This window comes from Hypomesus transpacificus, chromosome 9, assembly GCF_021917145.1.
Source record: "Hypomesus transpacificus isolate Combined female chromosome 9, fHypTra1, whole genome shotgun sequence".
Taxonomy (NCBI): Eukaryota; Metazoa; Chordata; class Actinopteri; order Osmeriformes; family Osmeridae; genus Hypomesus; species Hypomesus transpacificus.
In genome coordinates, this window is record NC_061068.1 from 20,303,714 (window position 1) to 20,331,368 (window position 27,655).

The 27,655-nt window shown below is 41.6% G+C and overlaps 1 protein-coding gene across 2 annotated transcripts; it reads right to left on the bottom strand.

Annotated features, from left to right (window-relative positions):
• Window positions 1-296: 296 nt before the first annotated feature.
• Window positions 297-27,611, bottom strand: ptpra (protein tyrosine phosphatase receptor type A). 2 transcript variants are annotated; one of them, XM_047024874.1, is made up of 23 exons: window positions 27,257-27,611; window positions 17,792-17,838; window positions 17,432-17,513; window positions 16,566-17,006; window positions 16,247-16,261; window positions 14,541-14,643; window positions 13,459-13,532; window positions 12,756-12,892; window positions 12,291-12,381; window positions 11,649-11,725; window positions 11,514-11,550; window positions 11,299-11,396; window positions 10,895-11,014; window positions 10,398-10,564; window positions 10,025-10,160; window positions 9,590-9,739; window positions 9,313-9,406; window positions 9,012-9,088; window positions 8,565-8,699; window positions 7,808-7,933; window positions 7,059-7,210; window positions 6,171-6,306; window positions 297-4,304 (listed from the first exon to the last, which is right to left on the bottom strand). In XM_047024874.1, exons 2-23 carry the CDS (start codon window positions 17,810-17,812, stop codon window positions 4,230-4,232), a joined length of 2,544 nt encoding a protein of 847 aa, XP_046880830.1. In that variant the 5' UTR covers window positions 17,813-17,838; window positions 27,257-27,611; the 3' UTR covers window positions 297-4,229. The 2 variants fall into 2 exon arrangements, with proteins under 2 accessions (XP_046880830.1, XP_046880832.1); XM_047024876.1 differs by lacking the exon at window positions 16,247-16,261.
• Window positions 27,612-27,655: the final 44 nt, after the last annotated feature.

Sequence of the window (27,655 nt, forward strand, 5' to 3'; positions counted from 1 at the left end):
TCTAGCTTTCTAATTCTATTGAGTTTAAAACCATCATGAATATTTGAATGAGGGTAGGGTTCAAACACTGATTGACACCAGCCCATACAAACAACCAATAAGAGTGCATGACCTGTCTGAGCTCAACTGTAATGAGACAAACTACCATTAGTCATGATTTAGAATAGCCTTATTAGTGTTGCGTGTGGTACATTGTGGTGACTTAAGATGGTGTGCAACCTGATGTGCAGATTGCAATTTTGGTATTCGTATTATGTAGGAAAATGCTACCACAACTATATACACACACACAATTATAAAATCTCAAGCTTTATTAAGTTTGAACTGTATCTTGCTTAGAAAGGCCATTTGGCATTATATAATTATATATAATTTTAACATATATATATAATTATATATATACATATATTCAAATTTTGAATAACCAAACGAGAAAATAAACAGATGTTAAGTCAAATAGGAATTTCTTAAGACAATACCAAATTTAAAATGACCAAGAGGGAAGCACATCTAGTACATTTCAAAATGGTCCCAGTACAGTTCAATATACATTTTCTTAAAATAAAATTAAGACAATGAGATAATAAAATAAAAAGCAAGGCAGCAGACAGGAATGAAATATAAATAACCTTACATTATGTACAAATGAGAGTTGGGCAATGAAAGATCTCCTGGGGAAAGTGAGAAGGAGAAAATGTGGGATAGAAAGGGAAGTTGAGAAAAACAGGTTAGAGGTGAACTGTTTTTTCAACTGGAAACATATGCTTAACGTCATATAAGCTTGAATTTTATGAAACCCCACCACAAAACAGCTTTCTCTCCCAACACATTCAAAATGCTCTTAGGGGCTGTAGCTTGGGTTAAATTGAATGGCAACCAGTGGGAGCATGGAACAAGGGCTCAGACACACCATGCTTCCCTTTGTAATGATAGGTCAATGAAGCAATGGTGAAATGATTTTAAGGGTTCATTTGTCATTATATAAAAGAGGGCTGTATGGTCAAACAGTGGATAAAATACAGGAGTCACATGACACTTGACTACATAAATCAAGGGCTTTCTAATGAAATGGAATGAGATGGAGTGGAGGAAAGATGAACACAACCATCTATGGAATGGACTTTGATTTGAAAGTGAACCCTGCATTGGCATGAATGGGAATGGAACCTCTAGGACTATTAGGCTAACAATGATTGACAATCTTCCTTCCTTCCCAAAATAATTAACTGTGAGGCACTTTTTTTTGTTTTCTGCCACCATGAAGCCTGGAATCAACAGGGGTTAGATGTTGGCACAGTGTCATTCCTTAGGGGTCAAAGGTACAGACAACTAAGGTAACAATCTGCCAAACAGACACAATCATTGACAAACCCACATTATTGAAGAAAGGATTGACACAAACATCCTAACAACTGTCTTGAGACTCCCATTGCTCCACAGACACAGCACTGATTACCAAATGTTCTTAGATGTTCTCCATTTAAAGAAAACAACAAATCCAAACAAAATGTCAACTGTAAGCTATGGGCACTTGTGATGCTTTGGAAGGATGTGCCAACATGAAATTATGACAAAATGAGAACAGCTCAACTGATGAACTGAAACGTGTGGCCGTTAAGGTGGATCATGTTTCATTAAAATGGTGACCAATAGACCTAGCTTGAGAGTTAATTAAATGAAATGCCGCTTCATTTCTTTAAGGCCAAGACACTCGTCTGGCGTTACATATTCATTGACTTACTCATTTTGAGGGCTTCTTTGCAAATTGGTGCAAGGCGCAAATCGATCTCATCAAATCTATTTTTTTTTCTTGATTAAAAAAAATACACAAGTGCTGGATATTTGGAACTTCTACTTTTAACAACACTGTGGAAAATCCAGAACAAACCATAGCCATCCACTACAACATAGATGGAGTATCTAGTCCTTATGGTGTTGACTAGCCTCAGGTAAAGCTTTACCTGGGTTTCATGGCTCTTATATAGCTGTAAATACTAAAACATAGAGATATATGGAGAACTGGGAACTTCACACAATACTATTCACCTAATTGGACCCCCTCAGATCACGACTTTTCTTACTTCATATCATCAAATATGTAGATGTCTCAGAGACACCATCCCCAACTATCGTCACAGTTACAATCATTTTACAATCAGACCGGTTGGAAACAGTAGACTGGTCCAACAGACCAGGATAGGGGTCAGTTCAATTTCATCTCAGTCAACGGATAAAATAGACAGATATAAAATTACTTAACAGGAAATTGTCAGGAGAATACACAATTTCCAGTCATATCCTGCCTTGACCGAGATAGAATGGAGGTTACCTAAACTGTGTAGCCGACATTTTACCTTTCATTACAATCACATCTTAAAATGTTACGAATACTCATAGGAATGCTTTCAGGTTAACCCAAGATTTCCTTATGCTGCAAGAAGACTTTTGTGAAAGAAACAATCACTGCAAAATATTTCATGGCACGCTTCATTAACAATAGGTAACAATGTATTCAATGTCTGAGCAATATCAAAAGTGACAGCATTGAAATACAACATTCTTCAGTAAAGGTGTCCTTATGTCGATAATGTAATTCAGACGATCAAAATACAAGGTGAAGCTAGAAGGTAAAGGGGTTCTGCAGATGGGTTATTTGATACTATTACTTTACTTACTTTGATACTATACTAAAACTAGTCCAAAAAAGGAATGAGTGAACATGTATTATAATTTTCATTTAAAATATGAAAAATACTTAAAATACATCATAATTGGTCCTTAACAACAATGGAGTAACTGATAAGAAAATGTTGATACCAATGTATCCAGAGTGCTTATGATTACTGTAAGAGAATCCATGAATGATTCTCTTTTGCAGTACATGACCATAACGTTTTAGCAAAACCAACATTTCAAGATAATTTTGTGAAAGATATTAGAATGCATTTGACCAATTCTTTAGTATTTATATTATTTTCCAAAATGCTTTACTGATATTTCTCTTTGATGTGAAATTTACTAACAGATAACCACTCTCTAAAATTGAAAGTATTTTGTTGCCCGGTTATGCAAATAACCAGTAATTATAGTGTCCTTAAACACAAAGCAAATCCATCCATAAATCTAAGACTCACTCACGATTTAGCTGAGAGAATCCTGTTGCAGTTTAATCAGAATTTGGTTTTATTCTGATTCGAATTAAACTGCAACAGGATCATAATGGATGGGCTTTGGCACAAAGGAAATAGCAATAGTAACAACGTAGCTTATGGCATTTAGCAGACATTATTACACTTAGCAACATACAGAAAGTTATCTGCAGATATCAGCATGTCTTAAAAGAATAGAACATTTCACATTTCCCTTGTTTTTTTTTTCTTTGTTTTTTCTTTTTACACACGTTTGTGCCCTGAGAGGAGTTGATGCTAGGGCGGTATGCTTGTGCACTCGTGTCATCAGGTCAGGAGTGCAGTGTGAAAGGAACAACTAGATCCAGACAACACTTTAAAATTATCCACCTTTGTTGAACCTTGACTTCTTGTGACTCTAAAGGGGATTTGAGGCAATTCACTGAGCTGTTGTGGCTGCCCCTGCATTTAGACTCCAAGATAAGCATGTGGTGCGTGTATGTGTCTGTGTGTGATAAGATGGAAGAGAACAAGAGTTGTGATAGGCTCTGTAAATGCGTTCATTTGAGGCTCACAAACTAGCTTTGACCTGCTACAGCTTGACTCTGGTGAACCCAACAGCCTTTCATGTGTCTGTCACAACTGCAAAATAATAATAATTAAAAAAATACAAATAGCAACACCACAAAGAAAGCCCCAACACCGTTTTCCCGACTCTTGATTTTCAACATAGGCCATTATAGCATCAGGGTTGATGTTCATATATATTTATATTTATATATATACCAATAAAATACACTATAAATGTCATCCTAAAAATGAACTTAGCTGCTTAAAAAAAGAAGAAAAGTATATATACATTTTGAGGTTGGGGGCAACAAATAGGGCTGTATTAACAAGATCAATATTACAAAATATTTAAGAAGGCATCTCTGATATTCATACTTGATGACTGCACTGCCGTTGTTGCAACTAACACTTCCGTTTCCCTTTTCCTCAGTGCAGTCCGTCCACTCATCTAGGCCGTGAAAAGTTTGTTTGCTTCTCTCTGTTGGGTGCGTGTTTGTGACGGCATATGGGTGTCCGTTCTCCTGTTGGTCCCTACTTGAAGTTGGCGTAGTCAGAAAAGGCATCGATATACTCCTGGACCACTTTGTAGCAAAATTCATACTGCTCCTAAAGGGGTTCAAAAGAGGAAGATGAAAATTAGAACCTGCTACTTAAACTGCAGTGCGTAAAAGTGACTTTTTAAACAACCGGTTACTGAAAGCAACTGCGCCAAAAATGTACACTTAAACTACTGACGCTAGTCATTAGAAACCAGAAACAGTTAATTAGTGAAACAGTGCCTAAAAGGTAGGTACTTCAAGTTGAGGTTTATTGGAAATTGGCAATAGCTTTTTTTCTCGTGGATTAGGTGAGTCCTTCTCTAACCAATGATGTAATTTGTGGATATTTTAATTAATCATTGTTCAATTTAAAATGTGTTAATCCTACCCTTAAGCATCCAATACAATTTCATTTTTTTTTTCTCCATTATATTGATAACATTTAGTTATGTTAATAATTACATACATGTAAATATACATAGCACACATTGTGGTCCACTAAGTGGGGAGTAAGAGATTTATAGTCAGTGACCGGAGATGGTTTATGTTTCCCCTACCATTGTTTTGGAGGGAAGGCCCACACCCCCCCAAAACAACCTCCTGGCCCCCTTAAAAGAATTACAAAAAAGATATAGGCTATAATTACATTAAATATTCCCGGAATATATAATTTAAAAAAAAGCACTTTCGGTGTCAAACCGAACAAGTGAAAAGACCAAATACATTGTACCGAACAATTAAGTTTTTAATGACACAATAAAATAGCAGATATTGTGCAGTGAGTCGTGCACGCTTTATAAATGCAACAAACTTGTCGATAGTGAGGAAGCATTGAAAAAGTGCCCAAAAAATACTAAAAAGTTACCGTGGTAAAGTTGGTTTGAAGTTCGATATTCATTCGATATTCGTCTTGCCGACTTTACTACACGTTCACCCGGGGTTTAGCACCGCACCCATAGGTCTTTATTTACAACTAGCCACCTGGCCAATGTAAATGTTTAGTGACCGTCAACAAACTACTGAAGAAGTAGGCCAAATAGGTTAATGTCTAGGATGATCCTTTGTAGTGGGTTCATCCGCCTTTTTGCACTCTTTAATAACTACATAGTACGGTACATTCTTTCAGAATTCAGTTATAGGCTAATATAAGCTATTAAAAGGTCAGGGCTCAAAGATGGCCAAATACATATAAAGTTATATTGTGCTTTGTTGGTATGCTGAAATGTCAAAAATGTAAATGAATATTTTCAGGGCTCTCAAGTTTTATCAAAGGTTTTACGGTGAATGGTTAGACTGAGAGCCCTGATATTTTGTAGTTGTAGTTTTGTAACTGATTTTTTTCTTTAAAAAAAGCAAGACACAAATAAAAAGCACATTATTTAATTTATGCAATGGCAAAACATATTGCACCCCTAAGCCTAAACACAAAAAAAGCCTTAAAAGCAACATAATCCGGAGAAACAACTCAAGCATAGCCAGCCTCTGTTGAGATTAAATGTTTATATTTATTTATCAAATTTATGTGCATTTGTTTGATTTAAGCTAACTGTAGAAATGCACCGATACAAACAACCGCCTACAGAACGTCTGTGACGACACCACGTATTTGTAACATGCCCACTCTGCGACCATCAGCTGTCTCTGTTTTACCCTGTCTCCCAGACTTCTGTTTCTATGGACATTTATAGATCCATAAAAGATTTATGTTTTGGGCGCTTTTGTCCCTTGTCTGAAATGCTAAATGTTATACTTACGAGTATTAAAATAAAATAAAAGAATAGTTGAAACTGCCATCCTGAAAATTTGTCAATTGAACAACCAGCCTTTTAAAGATTCAACATTCATAATCCTAATGAAAACACTTGAGATGGAGGATCGAAAAGGATCGCCTTGTTGTGTATGTAGTAGGTGAAGCTGGTGAGCAGTCTCTCACCAGTGTCTGCACCATGTGCGGCCTCTGCAGCCTCAGGCTCTTCACTGTCTGGAACACATCCAGGATGCCCTCTGCCTTCACCCGCTCTAGGACCGTGCTGAGGGCACAGAAGGTCCCCGTCCGCCCTGCCCCGGCACTGAAAAAAGACATACACAGACACACACACACACACAGAGGAGGAAACACACATACACAGATTAGTGCTCAGAAATCAAACATGTTATAAGTACAACTACACAAATGCAGACCAATACTTGCCTTGAGCATATTGGCCAAAATGTCACCCAGAATTAAATAAATGTTGCTTCATAATCACAGGCATCAATTTAGTACCTACAGAAAGCTACAAACTGACAGATTGTGATTGAAATGTCACCCACGATCTAGCTCCACAGATGGGTTTAATGGAGCCAGTAACAGGCAACAAACCTTTTGATTAATTCTTGTTCCAAAACTTCTAATGATATCAAAGTTAACCTTTTCTCACTGTCAACCAAAGACGTCAAGGTTGATTGTAATGCAGTGAGACATTTTATCATTCTGTGAAGTTCTTCTGGTTATATATTCCTTCCTCTTGGGCTTACTTCCTCAAATCACTGTCAATCAAACTTAAACTGAAGGAAAGGGTATTGGTATGGTAGGGCATGGTAGTTGGCAGCGCTGTTTCTCATTTAAATGTATTTATAATGTTACCTTGCAGCTTTAAAGGATAATGCCCACATGGAATCCCCATAATTGTTGCTTTTGAATTCATGCCTAACTATAACATCCCATAATCTGCTGAAACGTTCAATTTCATAAATTAGTTTACATAAATTAGCTTACTGTAACAGAGCTTGATTGATCTAAAGAGCGAGGACGAATCCATTATTATAGAATTTTGTTTACCTGCAGTGCACTGTGATGGGGTGATTGCCTGACTGTTGTTGCTGTTTCTGCACGGCAGCAATGATGTTGATCATGCCTTTGCCATCGGTGGGGATGCCCACCTCAGGCCAGCCATGGAAATGGAACAGCCGTACCGCTCTGGCCTTATTCTCCTGCAGTCGGACACAGAGATGGGGAGATAGGTGAAGGTAGAGATGGTAAGAGAGATGGACAGAGAAGGAGAGTGAGAGATTAATGGTGATTCAGGGGTGGGGAGGAATGATAAGAGAATGAGAACACACTTATAAATCACCGTGGTAACTTCAATTACAGCACAACTATGGTACTACAAGCAGAAAGGTTTAAAAATACAATCTTACAGCACCATTACTAGAATTTAGGGCTGGGACTTAATAGAAGAAATTGGTTTTAAGTCATTTTATTTTAATGGAACAGATTCAGTTGAAACAAATAACAGGTTTATGTTGTGACCAACATTTTAACATTTTGTCACATTTTAATCACATCCTAGCTGATTGGAGCCATATTTAGCAACTATGCATGACTAACTTATGTACAGTCACCACATATGCATGTAGATCTGTTAAATACATGTGGTTAATATAATAATAAGGAAATAATGAATCATTGAAGACAAGTATATTCATTTAATTCCTTAAGTCATTTTCTACAGTATAATTCATACAACTAACTATGTTCGTAAACTATGTCTGCTTGAAGCACAGTGGCTCCAAGATGGCCATCCTTACTCTGTTGTTGGTGACCAGCAGGTCTCTGACGGTGTAGCTCTCACTCTCCTCCTCTCTCTTCAGCTCGATGGAGATGTCGCCGTACACCACCACACCGTCGCTAGGCCAGTACTGGGCGCACTTCTCCTACGGAGAGATGGAGAGGGAGAGGCAGAAGGAGGGAGCGAGGAGAGAGAAAGAGACATGGTAAGATGCTTGGGTCTGAGATGACGTACTACCCTCCCTGTCTAGCTATAGCACTTTCTTATCCCTCTTTTACAACCATCAGTAATTGATCTCTCTCTCTGTGTTTTCCCTCCAGTCCATCCTATTGTCTCTTATCCCTCTCTCACCTCACCATACATGGTATAACAAATGCGTTGTGTGCTGCAGATGAATCCTGAATAGGATTGTCCTTTAATTTATAACGGTTGTCCCACACTAGTTTAAATATGGTGTTTGTATATGTATATCTTATATATAAGGTAATTTTATTTTTTTGGGAATCATATTGTTCCAATTTTGTGACAGCTGTACTGAAATGTTTGAAAGTGATTTACATTCAAATTGTATTTAATATGTGCTGGTCCAATGTTGCAACTTAGTCCCGGTCCTGGAAAGTCCACTTAATTAGGACCTTTGTTACTAACTGTTACTGCTAGTGTAATATACATCTAATATACATCTAATATACATCTCCTGCTCCCACCCCCACTACCTTCCCCCTTTCCTATCCTCCTCTCCATCTGTCATTGTCGGGCCTCTCCACCCTCCGTACCTGCCCTCTCTCCTCCAGCTCGGTCAGCATGACTATGGAGCAGCTCCTCCACTCCCAGATCATCCTCCAGAAGTCTTCAATGGTGTGCTGCAGCGGACCCTGGCAGGCCATGTACGAGTCCTTCTGACGGTAGCCCTGGGGTCCATAACAAATACACACACAAAACAGTCCAGTCAATGTTTTTTTTTTTTTTTTTTTTTATTGTGCACTCAGACACCTTTCTTTGACACTTTGTGTATGTAGAGGGAGAGGAGAAATAGGTATGTCACATTGGATAAAAGCATCTGTTAAATAAAGAAAATGTATGTATAATGTATGTATATAGAAAAAAAGATAACCAAAAAGAGGGGAAGATAGAAAGTAACACAGAACAGGGAAGAAAAGTAGACATGAAATAATATGGCAGTGCAAAAAAAGTCAATTAAATGAAAGGTATTTCACACTCACATCGATAAAGGAAGCGTTGACGTAATCTGTGTTCTCCTCACCCCTCTTGACCGGGATAATAACTCTGTTGAACTCATCTACAGTCAAGAGTGAAGATGCATTTAGAGAACACAATTAGCAAAACCTTTCCTGTGAGGAAAATAGTACTACAAAAAAAAATCAAGAGTACATGAACACAGTGCATGAATAATAATACATTTGTAAATAAAACATTTGCAATGGCATAGAAAATGTGAAATATACATTGCAAAACAGAACCATGACATTCACACGCACACACACGTGTAACTGTCCCACTCACATGGGATAATCTGTAGAACTCTGTTCTTCTTCATGTTAGCAGGCAGGTTTCCCGTCCTCATCTTGTCATTCTGGATCTTGATAGAGGTCAGTTTCTGCACGGGGTCAAACAATGGAAGAGGGATTCATCAGTAGATTACGAAACATGCAACAATACAGGCAACTTTTTCAAATATTTGTATAGATTCATAATTTATTCTTTGAAAAGAAAAAAAAGAAAAAAACAGAAAACATGCGAGCGCCCATACAAACCCACACACACTCACATACACACACACCTTAAACTCTGACTCCATCCCCCCACAGCCGGCCCCTGGTGAGGGGGCGTAGAGTTTAGCCAGATGGGACTCCAGGGAAGTGACCTCCAGCTCTGTATCCCCATACAGGTAGTGCTCCAGCATGGCCTGGAAGATGAACACGTACTGCATCTGTTGACAGGGAGGGAGGGATATGTAAGGGAGGGATGGAGATGGGAGGGAGGGATGGAGTGAGATTCCAAAGAGACATGAAGAGAGAGAGATAAGGAAGAGGGGAAGAAGGAGAGAGAGCGATGGGAGGGAGGGTGGAGGCAAGATGGGAAGGAGAGGGATGACCAGAGGACGTGAAGGAGCAACTTTGAGTATGGAAACCAACACGTAGGCTGCACATGTTTATAAACGCATGTACAGCCTATAGTTATTGAACTTGTTCAGGTCGTTATCAGTCACACTCACGTCGGTCTGCACCATCTGGCAGCGCTGAGCCCGGATGCGGGTGACAAAGCCGAACACGTCCACTTTCCTCTCGGTGTTCATCATGTCCAGCATGGCGTCGATCACTATAAACGTGCCCGTCCTCCCCACGCCCGCGCTGACATGGGGAATGAGAAGAGCGAGAAAAGACACAAACCGCTGTATCAAAACCCTGTGTTAGTCCCCACAGGTAACACGTAAACCGAACCCAATATAATTGCCTGTAGGTAGCACACCCTACACATTTAACCTGAAACCCTAACCCAATATAACTTCCTGCAGGTGTGTATATGTAAGTATCTATCTCTGTCTCTCTCCTTCTTCCTCACACACACACACACACGTTCACACTCACCTGCAATGCACCACTATGGGCCCAGCGTACTGCGGGTTGCAGGTCTTGACCTTCTTGAGGAATTTGAGCATGCCTATGGGTGTGAAAGGCACACCAAAGTCCGGCCAGCTGGTGAAGTGGAACTGGGTCACCAGACGCTGGGGCTTCTTACCTGACACGTCGCCCACCTAGAGGGAGGGAGACAGTAATGACTATGGATTATACATACAGAATCAACTCCAAAGTTAACCTTGTTAGGAAACTTGAAAGAGGCAAGGAGAGAGAGAAGGAGAACGAAAGGGAGAGCGTAAGAGGGAAACGAGGGAGTGGGTCAGAGAAGCAGAGAGAGAGGGACGGAGAGAAAGGGAGGAACAGTGGGTCACCTGCTGGATTCAGAAAGGCAGAAAGGGAAGGAAAGAGTGACAGAGAGGGAGGAAACGAGGGAGTGGGTCAAACAGAGAAAGAGTAAGAGAGAGGGAAGGAGGGAGTGAGAGAAGGAGGGAGGAACAGTGGGTCACCTGCTGGATGCAGAACTTGCGGATGGTGTAGTCCACCAGCACCATCATGTCCTCCACTGACACACGGATGTTACCGTAGGTCCAGCAGCCCTGGTCCGGCCAGTACTGGGCACACTTACACTGGGGGACGGAGGAGGGGGAGGGAGGAACGGGATAGAGGGGGAGAGTGGGGAGGGGAGAGGAGAGGAAGAGAGAGGGGAGAGTTATAGAATAGACTTTCGTTTTGAAAGGATAGTCTGATAAAGACCCCAAAGTAGCTACAATGAGATTCCATGTCGTTTTGCCTTAACCACTTTTTTTTTTTTTCTTTGCTTCAGAACCTTTGAGTGGCACCTTTCACCCACACACAGTCAAATCTAGCGCCATATCGACGCCTTCCATCTTTGCCCTTCTTTGTTCTCTACCTCTTTTCTCTCCTTCAGATTGGTCACCATGACGATGGTTGCCGTGTTCTGCTCCCAAATCATTCTCCAGAAGTCGTTTACCGTCTCCTCCTTTGGTCCTGAGGGAGAGAGAGAGAAAAAACTTGAAGTAAAGCTGTCAACCAGCAAGAATTCAAATGACTGGATAACTAGAAAAAAGACAAGTGAATGCTCTGATCTAACTGTACAGTACTTACCTTGCGCAGCAATGAATTTATTCTTCTCCTGGTAACCCTGGCGACCAAAAAAAGGAGGGAATGTGCATGAGTCTATTATCCACCACTTTGGATTGAAATGCTGTAATCTGGACCGTGTTCTCATAACACACTTACATTGATAAAAGAAGCATTGATGAAGTCGGAGTCTGGGACTCCTTCCAGAGACAGGAGATGCACTCTGGAGTGGTCATCTGGAAGAGAGACAGAGACAGAGTAAGAAATAGAGAAACAACGGAAACAAAAGGAAAGACTGACATATGCCAAGTCTCAAAACAAAACCATCATTAAGTATTCAAACTATCCTTACCCCTTGAAAGATAATACAAAGCTATCATTTACATCATAGAAACTACCCTAATGCAATTTTACTGGCATGGGAGTGGACCATTTGAAGAGTTCCACTACAAAATGCAATTTGAACTGAACCTAAAATACAGTGCCAGTCTCCACTTGAACAATTTCACAACCTTTATGCTTGTGATACAGTGTATATGATACATTGTATGATAATGTGATAACGGCATGATACTGCTCCCCCTTTTCCTTTACCTCTCCCTTCCCCTCTCTCTCCCCTCCTACTTTTCCCCCTGCCTCCATCTTTCCCTCCCTCTTTCTCTCCTCCTTCTCCCCACCCCTTTCTTCACCCCCCCCCCTTTCTCCCTGCCTCCATATTTCTTTCTTCCCCTCCCTCTTTCTCTCCTCCTTCTCCCCACCTCTCCCTCTCTCCTCCCCCCCTCTCTTCCCCTTGTCACTCACACGGCAGGATGTTGACGTAGCGGTTCTTCTCCTTGTTCTCCTCCTTGGAGGCCGCGTCGCACGAAGCCTGGATGGGACACACCGGCAGCGCCTGGACGGACAGATGGAGGGAGATGTGTTAGGGGGACACGAAGGGACAAGCCGGTTGCACCAGCTCAGCGCTGTGGACGGCGTTTGATATGACGTGCGTGTTCCGTCATGCATTTCTTAAGTACAGGTGATATACAAGGTGGGAAATGCAGTGATGTAATATCGATGCAAATGCATAGATCAATTGGTTGTGAGTATATGTGTTTACAAACGACTGTGTTAGCATCTGCGTGTGTAAGTGAGCGCATGTTTGATAAGACTGATGAAAGAGAGGGAGTGTGAAAATGAGAAAGAAAGAAAACTGATAAATGTGTGTGGAAGAGAGGGTGAGAGTGAAAAAAACAAAACAGGGGGACTAAGTGTACTTGGGCGTACATTGAACTCCTCCCTGAAGAGCTTGTTGTCGTCGGCCATGCGACGATTCATCTCCTCCTCCAGCTTGTCGACAGGAAGGGGCGGATACTTCCTGTTTGTACTGGGAGAGCGGGCCAATAGCGGCACACTCTGTAGCTCTGAGCCAGCAAGCAGGAAGCGAGGGAGGAGAGGATCGAAACAGGAGGGAAGATAGGTGGAGATACCGAGTAGAAAAAAGGAGAGAAAAAAAGTGAGACCTATACTGTTGTGAAGCAAAAAAATCTAAGCAGCAATATTAAATTCACCTACCAAAACCCAGTAAAATAGACAAAAATCAACAAAAAAACTAATGTATTAGGGATTGTAAAAAACACATTCCAAGACTCTCAACATTTACTGTCATACCACACTATGAACACCTGATGTCACTGTAGCATTACACTCCCACTGAGGCACAAAGCGCTAGACGCAGAAGGATCTTAGGTCATTCCAATAAACAATACACTAACACCCTTGGCCCAGGAGTTTGTGGATGACAAGGTTATTGGTCAAGATTGTGAGGTCCATCTAATTGTACCCTGGGCCACTTAAATGTAACCAGGTGTGTACACAAATGTACACATCCGATGTGGACTGAATACAACATTAGATGATAGACTTCCACGTATGCTTGCCACACACAAGTATAACGGCATACGCAATACAGCAATAGACATGATTTTACCTGTTTCATCTGATCTGCCATTGGTCAGCCTGAAGGAATTGGAATGGCTGCCCGCTTGCTTGTATTTCTTGAACCTGTCAATCACCCCATTGCATACACACACTAGGATGAATACATATTTCAGGAATCTCACTCCAGATCACAATCAGTCATTGCCATGGTAACTGCAGCACCCTGGGCCATCCCCACAGGTCTCCAGCTTGAAGGAACCAATCGATTGACTGCGTGTGTGTGTGTGTTGAGATATGTGACCACATGTTAACATACTTTATTGGGATTTGCTCTAGTGCAGCCTCTCGCAACCCTGGTCTTCAAGGACCCCCTGCCCAGCTTTTTTTGACGTTTCCCTCTTCCAACACACATGATTCAAATGAATGGGTTGTTGTCAGGCTTCTGTTGAGCTTCAAAAACAATCCATGAATTGGAATCAGGCGTGTGGGAGCAGGGACACATCTAAAACATGCAAGGCATCTTTAGGACCAGGCTGCACAAGTGCACAATGGCAGAAGATGCCGTGTTGTAAACTTCTCAACACAGGAAGCACACGTGTGAACTGCTGAGCAGCACTAGAGACTGAACAACCCCCTGCTAGGCGACACCTGACAGTTTAGCAACGAAGACCAAATCCCAGATTAAGAGTTGTATCACTCCAATTAGCAATTCATTTGCAAAGAACAATTAATTCGCAAAAAAGACACAACCAAAACCCCTGCTATTTCACCTGTATGATATTACACACTGGCTACATAGCGTTAGAATATTTTGTTATAGAGTAAAAAAAAAAATTATGTCGACAACAATCACATTTTATATCTTTCTGACTACTTATTTAACCAAAAGCAAGACTTAAATGAACACTTGAATCAGATAGTCTGCATCATATGAACAGAATTGCGTGTCCTGAGTCTGTTGCAAAAAATCCAACAATATGGATTCAGCTAGATCGAATCACAGATGTCGATGGGATGGGTCTCATTCTGTTGTTCTGACTAACAGACCCACATGACTCGAGTTTGCCGGTTAGCTCTTGTACGGTGTGGCAGAAGGGTTGTGTGTGTGTGTGTATGTGTGATAACTCTGACCTCAGCATGTAAAGGATGATGATGATGAAGACTATGACAAGCAGGGAGGAGAGGGCCACCATCACAGCGATGATGGGCATTTCATCAGAGGGGGGCTCTTGTTCTGAGAGAAAGAGTGTGTGTATGAGAGATAGAGGGATAGAAAGGGAGAGAGAGAGACAGAGAAGGAAAGGGAGTGAAAGAGACAAATACTTTTTTTAAGAACAGCAAAAGCACATGTGCCTGGTCTCAAAGTAAATCTGTGACAGTGGTTGAGAAGTTTTTTTTCCATCGTCATGAGAAGTCTAATGTCATGGTGTCTCTGTTAATATGTTATGTGTTCACAGAAATAAAGAACTGCATCACTAGGGTGAACACTCTGTCCTGTGTAATCACAAAAAAGATACATCACTATTTAACTTATGGGCCAATTCCCCCCAAAAATTGGACCACATAGAACATTTTACAAAATTACGTTGTTTTTTTTTATAGCATCTGATGCAAGACATGCTGAAGAGTCATGAGTTATTTTTCCTGACATGCATAATTACAATGGATATCAAGTCTACGAACATGCTTAAAAAGCATATTGTTTTCGACCTCACCCTACTCACAACACATTTGATATGCACTGTAAAGTGAGCCCTGTTTGAATATTCTAGAAATAAATCCATCCTTCTGTTCCTACAGGCAGTATCTGAACTGACGTGATTAAATGAGTCAAGTGTCTCTTCTACACAGTTGTTCCAAATCTATTGATATTAGATCAGGGATTTAAGAGGGAGGAAGAGAAAAGATGAATTCTAACAGCTTTCAAATAGGGTCCAAGAACAAAACAAACGTCAGTCAAGTTGTTTTTCTTCTGATATAAAGGGGTATAATTTGACGTTCAACACACGCCGGTAGTGACATGTTGTGTTGAATTAAAGATAGATTAAGATGCAGCTAGCTAAGCAGCAATAAACCCTGGAGTGAAATGCTAATAAAAGAAATACATAAATACAAAGTACATATAAATGAGAACTGATTTACTCAATATACTCCACTCAAAACTCAAAGCTGTCGACCAGTATAGTTTCATCACATCTACCACCCCCAATTGGCATGCAAGCAATTCATTTAGAAAATGTTCAGCTGCATCGCAACACCCCTTCATAGAGTAAATCACTCTATCCAATGTTCTATGTTGAACAGTGTATACATTCTATTGCATCCCCCACAATGGTGGACAGAGAGGCTGACATGGCAGAAGACTGGTCGCCGGCTAATGCATAGCAACAGAGGAGCCATAGAGGGGAGGAGGAAGACGACGCAGTTCTTGCTAACTAACACATTGGGGACAGTCTTATATAACTGACATATAGCAGCTGCTCTGATTGCTGACAACATCTGTTGCATCTCCCCGGCGGCGATATAAGGAAAGACATGCACGGTGGTGTGCTTCAGAAGGTGCATGATATGTTGGTTGAAAATTGAGAGACTTGCGGTTTCAGGGAAGCTTGTGTTTACGATGAGAGCGAGAGGGTCTATTGAGGATATATCGGGTAATTAATAGCCAGTTTTAAGCTTAAGTCTATGATGTTGTTGCTATCAAAGGAAGTCCCTCCAGGGTACAGAATGATAACATTTCCCTGAGTCTACCTTTAGGTGTTTTGTATCCAGTCCGTCCTATCTCGATCTGACAGTCATTTCTGTACTAGTTTACACACAACTGAGGGCTGTCTCACCTGTCTCGTTGCCACCTGTGAACGAAAAGACAAGAAAATCGTTCTCACCAAGTCTCGACAGAAATGGCAACATGTCAGAGACAACCCATGCATTGCGTTTCCCAGCTTGCTAATCCTATTACTCAGTGGTACACAGGCACAAAAAGCAGGCACCGCGCACCGTGTTTACATATTCAAATCTCTCTGCTTCCTGCGAGTAAAGCTCGGAAGAACGGCACCACGTGTTGTAGCAATGTGGACAATGGACATTCATATTTTTCTTTTTCATTAATTCAAACGACCCAGCAGAGTGACCAACCAACCACACACACACACACACCTGGAATGTTGTTACTGTTGGCCGATGTGTGCTCCACGGTGGTCTCAGTGGAGGTCTCCATCTCCAGGGGAAAATCTGTACCCATGTCTGTGTACGGCGACGTGCCTTCTGGACCAGAAGGTGTGGTTGCGTTGTATGCTCCGCCTCCCCCATCCTGGACGACGGTTGTTGAGGCTGGGGACTGCACTGTGGTCGGGGGGGCGAGAGGGTCTTTGGTTGGGGCAGGGGGAAGATGGGGAGCAGGCACGGGGGTGGCAGCAGGACCCCCTGTTAATACAGCCTCATTGTTTGTTGTGGTGGCGATTGTTGTGGTGGTTGTTGTGGTTGCAACTGTTGATGCTGTGACAATTGTCGTGGCTGGTGCAACAGGGGGCGTTACCACCGTAAAATTGAGGAGGGAGGCCGCAGTAATATTTGTTGGTTTGGCAGTATGGATTGGACCTTAAAAAAGAGGGTAAAGGAGAAACACAAAACATTTTTATTCCAAATCCCTTCTCTCATAGCATTCACGCAAGGTGTCCTTCTGGCTATCTTTAGATTCCTAAAATTAGGGTTGCATTTCCATGAAACCCCACCATCAAGAAGCAACCATAACTGACACATCACATCACACAACATGCCCTACATATTATGCTTTTAGAAAGTCAAATTACAGTTCCACAACATCACAAGCCTTTTAGTTGATGCTCTCCTCATAGAAAAAGTTAAACTCAAGTTCAGTACTAACTCATAGATGATCTTTTCTCAGATCTTTTACAGGTGTACTTTGCTCAACTTTAGCAAGAAATTGCTGTACATAAAATGTCAGCCTCCTACTTTTTAGACCATCATAGTCCATATTGTTGTGATACATGTCCCTGTCTTACCTGTAGGGAAGGGAGGTTCCTGGGCAGAGGTCCCCAGGGCTAGACTGAGCAGCAGGAGCAGGGGACACATACCCATACTGCCCTGCATGAACAAACAGAGTTTTAATAAGAATCAACCAAAATATTGCCCAGTCATAGATGAAGTTATCAAGATTATGTCTGGATTATAATCCAGTTCTTTAATCTCTATTCCTAATCCCACTTGCTCGATTCTGGACAGTAATCCCATTCAATTTAAGCAAGCCCAGTTTTATTTATTTATTTTCGCTAAATGTATTACTATGTTTAGACAAATATGGCAATGGGTATTTGAAGAAAATGTGATAATCTTAAAGTATATTGAGCAAGGTTTATTCTCACCTTAAGGTGCGAAATTGGCATCAATCACTCATTCGCACAGTGTGGTCCTAGAAGAAAAAGAAATGTCCAATTGTGATGATGTATGCTTTTTGTTGCTTCTAATATTGTCTTTTTATTCAAACTTGTCACGATCAATTCATTCCTCAAGTTTCCCCTAAAAGTCTCAACCTATTAATTATTTGAAATAAGGTTTTGTTGTAACAAAACACACGCCAAAGCAAAATTCTATAATAAATACAAAAGTCTGCAAAAAAGCCAACAGAGCAAAATCTCTCGGGCACTGCAAAATCCCAGCAACTCCCCTCACAGCAATGCATATCTCTTGTATCCAGGTGGTGCTCTGTAACAATATGAATAATAAATGATAGACATTATTCTGGGACACTGCAAGGAAACAGAAAAAGGCCTAGTGTATGTATTCCATCTTGGGCTGGGAGGAAAACTGGAGAGCCAGCTCTGCTGGGAAAAGAGGCATTTTCAGAAACATGAATCTAAATTACAATGTCAAGTAATTCTGCATTCCTCATTCAGTTTACACAAATTAACACTTCAATTTTCAGAAACATGCCTGTGCTGTTAAGGCTGTAATGGAATAGTGTCCTACTTTAATTTATGAATTGACTGGATTACAATTGGACCTTGTTTCTAACTAACAGCATTATTGAAATGGGGTTGAGTGAGTTGAGGGCCAAGAGGATAGAGAGCATGGCAGGATGGGTTGACTGACTGTCAGCATTTGGTCCCCTACACTGTCCCTTGATGCTGTCTCACTGACTGAGCTGTGATAATTCCGGGCTTAATCTGGTGGTCCTGGCCCTGAGATAATCCAAGCCTTCTGGCTCTCTTTATAAAATCTGCAGCCCAGACACGAGGGCACTGTAACATTAGACACAGAGTTGCTGGATTTCACAGATTACATGAGAGGGGATTTGCAAAATTAGGTCTTGAAAACAAATACTGTGCCGGTGTAGAGCTTGTGGTAATAAAATAAGATACAAACAATAAATATAAATGTTTTTGAAAAGGGTCACCAAACTATGTATCCCTGATTAAGTCACATCTAAGACCAATTATCTATTGTCCTGGTCCTGGACACTTGAAAGTGACAAGTCAACAAAGCAAAAAGTAGCCTATCCCTATTTTTGCCAGAATATCCTCCCATCATTTGCATGAATATTTATTATCTATAGTCACTGAAGTTTGGGGGCAAGCACTTGAGCAGTTTGTCACCTCTGAATGACGGGTTCTAAATTAAATGGTGGTCTTGCATCTGTTTTGCTTTGCACTTGAAGCAGATTAATAACTGAAAACTGAGTTTTCAGTTTAAGCACAAGGCCACACCAAAACGATTAACCAGAGCACAGCCAATCTTTGTGGTATCCAATCAAATTTGGTGCCTTATGTCATTCCTTACTTGCAAATTGTGTTCCACCTCCTTGAAACGAGACACCAGAATGAATGCAATCCAGAACTGCCATGGTAACAGAACCATAATGCTCCATCATGACAAAGTTATTTTCAGGGATGATTCCAGCCTCTATCTCTGCTGCTGATTCAGACTCCAGGAAACTCATAAAACAGAGAGCTCGCCCTTTCCTGCCCTTGTCGTCTAGCCCAGTACAGCTGGTAGCCACCCAAAAACTCCAAAAAAGGGGCAACCCCCTGATCTTTGACCCCTTTCAATGCAACGCCTAAAATCTCATCCAACCACAAGAGGACCAAACCCCATTAAAACAAATAACTCAAACCTAATAGCCGGTAGCCATTACATCAATAATGAATAGGGAGTTAGCGACCCCAAAGTTTGGTACAAAAGGTACCAGTCTACAAATTGTACAAAATGTTGCCCAATGTAGCTTTAACTTAGTTTCAATTGTGATTTTGTAAAATCAAAACTGATGTGAAATCAGTTTTGTGTCATTCAGAGCATTTCTGAACGACCTTTTTTATTGCATGACTCATTGTCACATTATAGATTAGCTGTCACTCTGCATGGGGTCTAGCAGTGTGACGTCCCAAAGTGCAAGCGCTGACAGGAATGCTTTTCAAACGGAAGTCAGCAGCTCGATCAGTAGGTCAGGGTGCGTCTGTCTTTTGAGACCAACTTGAATGTGTTTCTACCCTCTGAGCAGGCCCTAACCTTTTCTCTGTGTGTGTGATGATAAGTGTTCCCAGCTCAAGCCTACTACACTAAGCACAAGTGCTGTCCTGTTACCACATTCTCTGGAGTGATGCGCCCCCTTCTCCCACCCCCCCCCCCCCCCAATGGCACTTAAAATAGCATAAATGGGTGAAAGAAAGTGTATTTGTAAATGGGGTATGTAGGTTGGCCTTATGCACTCCCAAATCTATCATTTGACAATATGGAAAGGATCACGTGATAAATACTGAATACACATCAAGCAGGTAATTTACTAGTGATTTATTTGAATACTGCTGGATGGTGATGGGCGACTAGATCTAGGCACTGGGTTCTACAAATCACATCTTCTCATAAAAAAAGATTTTCCTGGTTGCCAGACATATGCTCTTTGCCATGAGCAGTGGACGCTGCGAGAGAAGTTCTCCCCCTCTTGCTTAAAAATGGTTTCCTGTTACAAAAGCTTTGTTGACAGCCGTGGCCAATCAAGATATTCTCCTTCTAGAAGGGACAAAGGAATTAGAACATGCTGCAAGTTCCTGTCTTACTGCTAGATCTTAATCTACAGATTTGGTTCTGTACTCACAATTACAACACAAACACAATCTCCATGTTATCCCCTTGGACCTTTAGGTTAGTTACAGTTATTCAGAATGTTTCCAGAAAACAATGCACATTTGAGGCTCCCCAGGGCTTAACATTGCTTACCTGGGTTCTGACAACTATCATAATCATGCATACTGTAGAATACATGCTGTATGCCTCACCTGGCATCGTCATAGACCAATTCGCTAATGCGTATTCATCTGAAACATCTCAGTTCCATTTTCGATTTCCATGAAGTGTTCTTAATGGGCACAGACCAAAATGCCTCTGGGATGCAATTGGATAGAAACAACCAATCAGAGCAACAAAAAGTCATCTTGGTTGCTTACAAAGATGCTTCATCGGCGCTTTTCTGTATTGTCATTGTATCAAACCCGTCCCATTCTAGATAAACAGTTGTGATGTCACTTTTCATGCCAGAGCAAAATCTGTTTGAATAGGAGGGTGGCCAGACCTATCTGCAAGAGCAAATAAACATGACCTCGCAATTGTCTGGTACCCAGGCTACTGTATCTGTAACCATCTTTGAACAAATGACCTGGTTCTGTATGATGCTTTATGTCATACACTTCCAGAAACCCCTACCAAAAACAATTCTAGAAAGATGTCGTCCAAATGTAAGGTTGTTTCATGACTGGGCTAGGCAGCAGGATACATTAGGACAAGGTGGCAATGTGAAATCTGCTTGAGTACAAAAAAAAAAGAATTACTAATCAAAAAGAGCCATCTTGGGAGACAAATACACCAAAGAGAGTAGTTGGACAACCCATCTGGCAAACACCTTTATTCTGAAAGATTCATCATAGACGACTATCCAACCATAGATCCAGTGAGAAAACTGTCGATCACCTGTATGCTTATTCAGACTGTTGGGTTGGTATGTACCAAACTTTCCAGACATCTGAAATGTACCTACCATAGACTGATGGTTATCAAGCCTCTCTGCTCCTTTCCTTCCAGGATGTGCCCAGTTCAAGTGCCAAAACTATCCCACCACACCCAATTAAATAACCTACACCAATTAAGCGATATTATAACTTATAACAAAGACACTCTGTAGCAGCACAGCAAGAAGGTCCCCTCCTCTGCAAAAAAACAACAACAAACAGAACTCTATGCCGCAAATCCTTACAAGAACGAATGAATCCAACCTATTTGGACCTTCAAAATGTGCCAAGGATATCCCTTTGGCAGAGACCAATCTAAAACCCTATTTTCACACAAAACAGGCAACCCGTTCAGTCTAGAAGCTGACCCGTTCAGTGTCAGTGCTCTAATCCAGTTCCATTGACTTTGCGTAGGCCCTCATACATATGTTGTGCGTGTTGAATCCGGCGTGACTAATGAATACATTGTTCCTCTGCCTGTGGCCAAGTGTTGGCCTAATTAGTGTGACATTTCAGAGTGGACACAGGACTCATGCTCCCATAGCATTTGAACTGTATCCACTTAAAGCTGGCCAGTATCAAGGAGGACATGTGGAGGTGCCATCTGCCAAGTCCATCTCCATGCCAAACTTAAACCATACAGCATGCAGAACTTCCTTACTGCCATTTTGTTAATCTCTTAGCAGTCCCAGTAGCATCATGGTACTGAATCACATTACTATGCTCACTTTACAAAGAACTGTAACTTACTGCCTTCATAGAATGGATTTGCTACACTGTGCTACAGAACTTTGAATGGATCTAGTCCCTTAGTATTACAAACATAAGGCTCGGCGGAACCATACCATATTACAGGAAGTCAAGGGGAGAGAGATAGCGTGTTCCATCACCAGCCTACTCATCTTGTCTGTGGTGGGTAGGTTTAGACTAACAACATTAGTGTGCCTGGAACCTCATTGATTAGAAAAAGCTCAATGGCCTCGATGCTTTGACAAAAGCAAGACAAGAAAGTACTGGGAGTCTGGTGGGGTGGATGATTCAGCAACTGTATCGGAGGGGTAGTCTTGGGGGGAGTCTGCCTTGCTGACTGCAGGGCACACTGCCCCATTGAGAGATAATGGCAGTCTGTCTGTCCTCCATTCATGGCATATTAATACTCTGACTGTGCCCTTGGGTGGGTCTTGTGTGACAGCCATACTTTGAATTACTCTCTTCATCACAGGCTGTAATAGGCCTTCACCAGGGCCACGAGGGCTCTTCCCCCGAAAACAGACCACAGATTATACCTCCTCAATGCCGCATACATCGACCACAATCCATTGGACTTTCCTTTTCAGGGGCTACTACTCTTCCTAGTGTGGTTTGTGTTAACTTCAGCCTCATTCATAACCATGTATGCTTATGAAAAGTGAGGGAGGGATCCAGGATTGGCACCGTGGCTAAACATGCATAACATGTCTCCCTGTCTGTCAGCTGCATGTGTGGACAGCTCCTGGTGGTCAAAACATGCCAGGCTTTTATGGCCCAAGACATTTTTCTGTCTCTGGGAGTGAACTTGAGTGAGTCAGGCAAGCTGTGTAGTCTGTGCCCTGCTTTGTTGTGGGGTTTTCTCACAGAGCGTGCAAGGGGCCTTTACGGTCAGCCCACATCATACGGAGTTAGAGGATGTGGCAACACTAACAGTGGCCTTGCCCAAAAGCCGCTCTGACCCGGAGTGTGGCGGTGGGGCCGCCATGGGCTTGCTTAAAAACCCACACTCACTTCTCTAGTAATTTAAACACAGTTTGGATTGCTGGGTCCCTTACTGGCAAACTAGAAAGCACACATATGCCGTCCTGCATATCACTGTAGTCCTACTCAACAATTGCACAAGAGGAATTTCCAAAGTGCCTGTATCTTCAGTCACTATCCTTCTTCTCTCATTCCATCATCTTCAGATCAGAATCTGATCTGAAGATGGTGGAATCATTTAATCATCTTCCTGTATACAACAAGAGACCCAAACCTAGCCCATCCTAAATCAAAACTTCTTTGTAGGGACTGTTGTGCTGGCGTAGGCTACATGGACTGTGTAATTAATCGTATTCATACTGAAATTGGGATTTGAGCCATCTTAAATCAGCAATAGGCAACAATTTGGGTTCATGTAATTGACACAGAATCAACGATCAAATGATTACACCTGTTAATGATCCTTTGTTTTTGTCGCTTGTTACTACATCTGACTTACGCAAATCAAGCTACCTTTTTTCCAAAACAAGGTACATCTTTGTAATTTCTTTTTAATACCAAGATACCACTCTAAAAAAAAAAATAATTTCCAATTGTATAGACAGACAAGAGAACGGAATGTGTGCTAGAAACATTGAAATGGGACAAACCAAATCATAACTGCAATTAAAATGGCAATATCCATTGAAATAATCATTGTATGGTATTTCGGCCATATTGCACAGCTCTCCTCTACACCATGTGACATCAGTGTATGTAGACTAATCTAAGGTGGGGTTGAGAGGCCACTAGAGGCTTGATACAAGGACGTTCCATGGAAAAAACTAACTCTGGCTTTGCTCTTATGGGCATTGTACAACAGAGCCTGGCCACATATCCTCAATATCTGAAGTAATGGATGGAAAAGACACAAGAAGAACCCATTGCTGAAGTCCAAGTGTGTCAGTCAGGTTTAGGCTGTCCTAGAACTGTCTTGGTATTCTTTCAAGTACATGATAGGAGGCACCAAATGACAATATGAAACACTTGGAGCCTATTTAAAGTTCTAATGAGACAATTTAGGTCTGAAGCAAATGAAAGGCCTTCAGCTAGTGGCAGGCTTGAAAATAAGATAGCAGTTAAGAGCGGAGACAATCTAGCCTAAATTCTGCATCAGACATTCGGTCAATGAGCATTCTAAAATCATTGATACTGATCATTTTGCAGTTTCTCCCTGAGAATTCCATGAGATCAAGTGACTGGCAAACACCCCCTGAACCCTACGGATTGGCTGAATTGTGTTGAAATTGCTCACAAGCTAGCCTGGACATGAGCCTGCATCTTTGGTGGGAAGTGAAAGGAAAAAAGAAGATTCTATCTAGGCTTGTATAATTAGATCAAGTACCTTGATCCGTTCAGTTGACTGACTGTAGCTTATTAGTCAGGCATGACAGAAAAAGACAGAAACAACACAACTGAAAAAAACTATACAATCATCTCACACCCATTAAGATCATTTTTATAATAAACATGTTCCCACTTTTTAAATATGAAGTAGGGGGATTACTCATTGCTAGATGCAAGGTAAGTGCAGCCAACCTGACTTGCTTGATTGTTTGTTACACATAGCCATCTGGGAAACTGTTTGGAAAGGGCAGGCACTTCCAGAAAATCCTTGCAGCCGATTTGATGAACTATCTCCATCCATCACGGGCTAAATTCAACCACTCCCGTAGCTGCCAGCAGTTCCTCATCTGATGCCGATTGGTTGATTCGGAAATGCAGCACAAACACATCAGGATCATACTTTCTTTTTTGGAAACACATCCTCCCAACCCGGCAATGTCCAATTCTCCACCACACAAACAGTTTATAAGCCGTGGCAATTTGGGGTACCCATAAGACATTTCAACTGAAGTTTAATGCACCCACAGACCCAAACATGGGCACATCCTATCATCTAGGGTTGGAAAATAGGCTAATACCAGAAGGGAGATGGGAAACCTACCACACATAAAATATCAAATCCATTTCCCTTCATGAAAAGCTGGTTGCTCACCAGAAACAATCCCAAACGCACTACATCCAGTCGCTGGTTTAAAAGGATTTACTTGGAATTTAAAGCTAATGGGTCTAGCTTCATCTTGGTTATCTATTAGGCTATGTGACATTAAGGTTATTTTCCCCAAATCACTTTGCCTACCATATTAATTGCTACTGCAATAATGTGAGTTAAACTACAGACCTTACTATCCAACCCATTCAAATATACACAAGCTGGCCATGGTGTGCAAACAGCATAATGTTTCTTATTGACACCAAACTCCAGCTGTTGCAATGGATGTCTTGAGGTGTCTTGACAGAGTTTATTGGGAGCAGTGACAAGTCCAGGCATGACAAGTCAAGGTCAGGGCAGGCCTGCCAAGAAGCTTGGCCAGTCTAGATCTGGTGAGTCATTGTCAGATAGAAGCAGTCTCAGCTGTGCACTCGGGTAGTTCAGACATGACAAGCCGAGCTCAGTGGGGGGGGAAACGGGATTCGGGAGCAGCACAGACATAGCTAAGTGAGTTGGAGACCATTGTAACAGTTCACTGAAGCGCTCCAGACATGACAAGTCAAGCTCCAGGCGGAAACAGACGCAGCACCGCTCGCTTTAGAAATGACATGCTAGCCTTCGCCATACATGCATGGTTTCTTTCCAAGCCCTTTAATTCATGACATTTGCAGAAATTTGTCTTTGTGACGATCATTCCTTTGACAATTTTTTTTTTTAAATTGATTTAGACAAGAGGATGTTACCCATGTTACAGTCAATACGCTATACTTTTGCATTCTTATGGCCTACACAGCAAATAGGTGTGTACGTATGTGTGTTTGTGTTCCTTCATTTTATTGAAGTTTGAATGTATCCCCAAGGGAAAGGGAAAGCGTTTCAGAGTGCACTTTACTCAAAAGCTTAGATGCAGAAACTGATGCTCTGAAAAACAACCTAGGCCTATTATTAGAAAGTGCCACTTTCGGAAACTCTACTGAAAACAGGGGACTATTGTTTTCTATTTAGGTGGTTTACCTTTGCATCATACCACCTCCCGGTAGAGTTTAACAATGATTCAATGTTCAGTAAGATGCTTAGCTTTTCTTGCAGTGTTTAAGTTTGTTTCTTGATACCCTTTCTCTCTCTCTCTCACACACACACACACACACACACACACAAAGTCTAGGCGAGTGTCTAGGCCTACTATTGAATAGAAAGCAGTAGTTAACTGTTAACAGTTTAGGATAATGAAATTAAATATCAAAGCCACTGACTTCACTGAAGTTTAAACATAGCAACCAACAACTAAATGAACAAATCTTTCTTTCTTCTCTTAAAGTCAACACAAACAGATCAATCCATAATTACATAAACCTGTTGAAATCCATAGGTCCTGATTAGGTAAGTTTCAGATCAAAAGTTCGATATTGGCTAGACTGACTATTTCTTTCCAGTCAGAAGTAATACCTGGAGAAAGCCAAAGAGCGTGAGAGAATACGTGAAAGGGTGTAAAGATTATGTACTGAACGTGCTTGAAGGAGAAGACATCTGTTGTGATTTGATGGGGCATGGGTTGTATCAGACGACCTAATTCCGGGGCTGGAGTCCCACGCAAACCCGCACTCCCCACCCTTTCGAAACGTGTAGCAACAAAGCTTTGATCAATATGTAGTTTTCAGTTGGGTTAGAACGCACTGGACCCCTTTAGTTTTTTCGCTTTACATTGTTGCGATGTTTGCGTTCACAGAACACAGTACCGGGGCTGACCTCTGATAAAGATATGCTGTGGCACAGTTCCTTCGCCCCTTTCTCGCCCGACCCCCCCCCCCCCCCCCCCCCTTCCTCCCACCCAAATATCCCTCCCTGCCTCCAAGCTACTTCTATTTTGTTCGGGTCGCTACAGACGTTATGGAAAGTTATTTTATGACAGTTATGTAATCTTCAACATAATAATTTCATCTTCTACAATAATCGCCACGGCTTTGCAAAGACATGCGGGACAAGAAAGTGCTTGGGCGACAATACCAAGAGAAAACACGCAACATTATAACAAGTGACAACTAAACACAGAACAAATATATACTCACCGGGACTCCAGTTTCGCTTACAAAAGTAATATAATGTTTTCCCTTTTCCACGTTTTAACCCCGGCCCCAGTCTCCACACCCCAGGAAGCAAGAGCGTGTTTGGGGTGGGGGGCCTGGGTGATAGGAATTATCTGGTACACACACAGCCAAACTGGGAAGGTAAGAGCTTGCAAGCCAGTATGTAAACAGGTGTCTAGAACGTTTCTTCAAAATTCCTTAAATTTCCCAAAAGTTGTCCCAAGAAAGTAGTGTCTCTCCGTCTTCCTTAAGGCAGATGGGGACGTAAATCCCACCGTTTATTCACTGTATCCGGGCGTGTCGTCTGCCTCTTCTAGTCCGCCATGTTGTGTGTCTGCAGCAGGAGGAATGGGAAGCAGCAAATTCCCAGACCTGGCATGT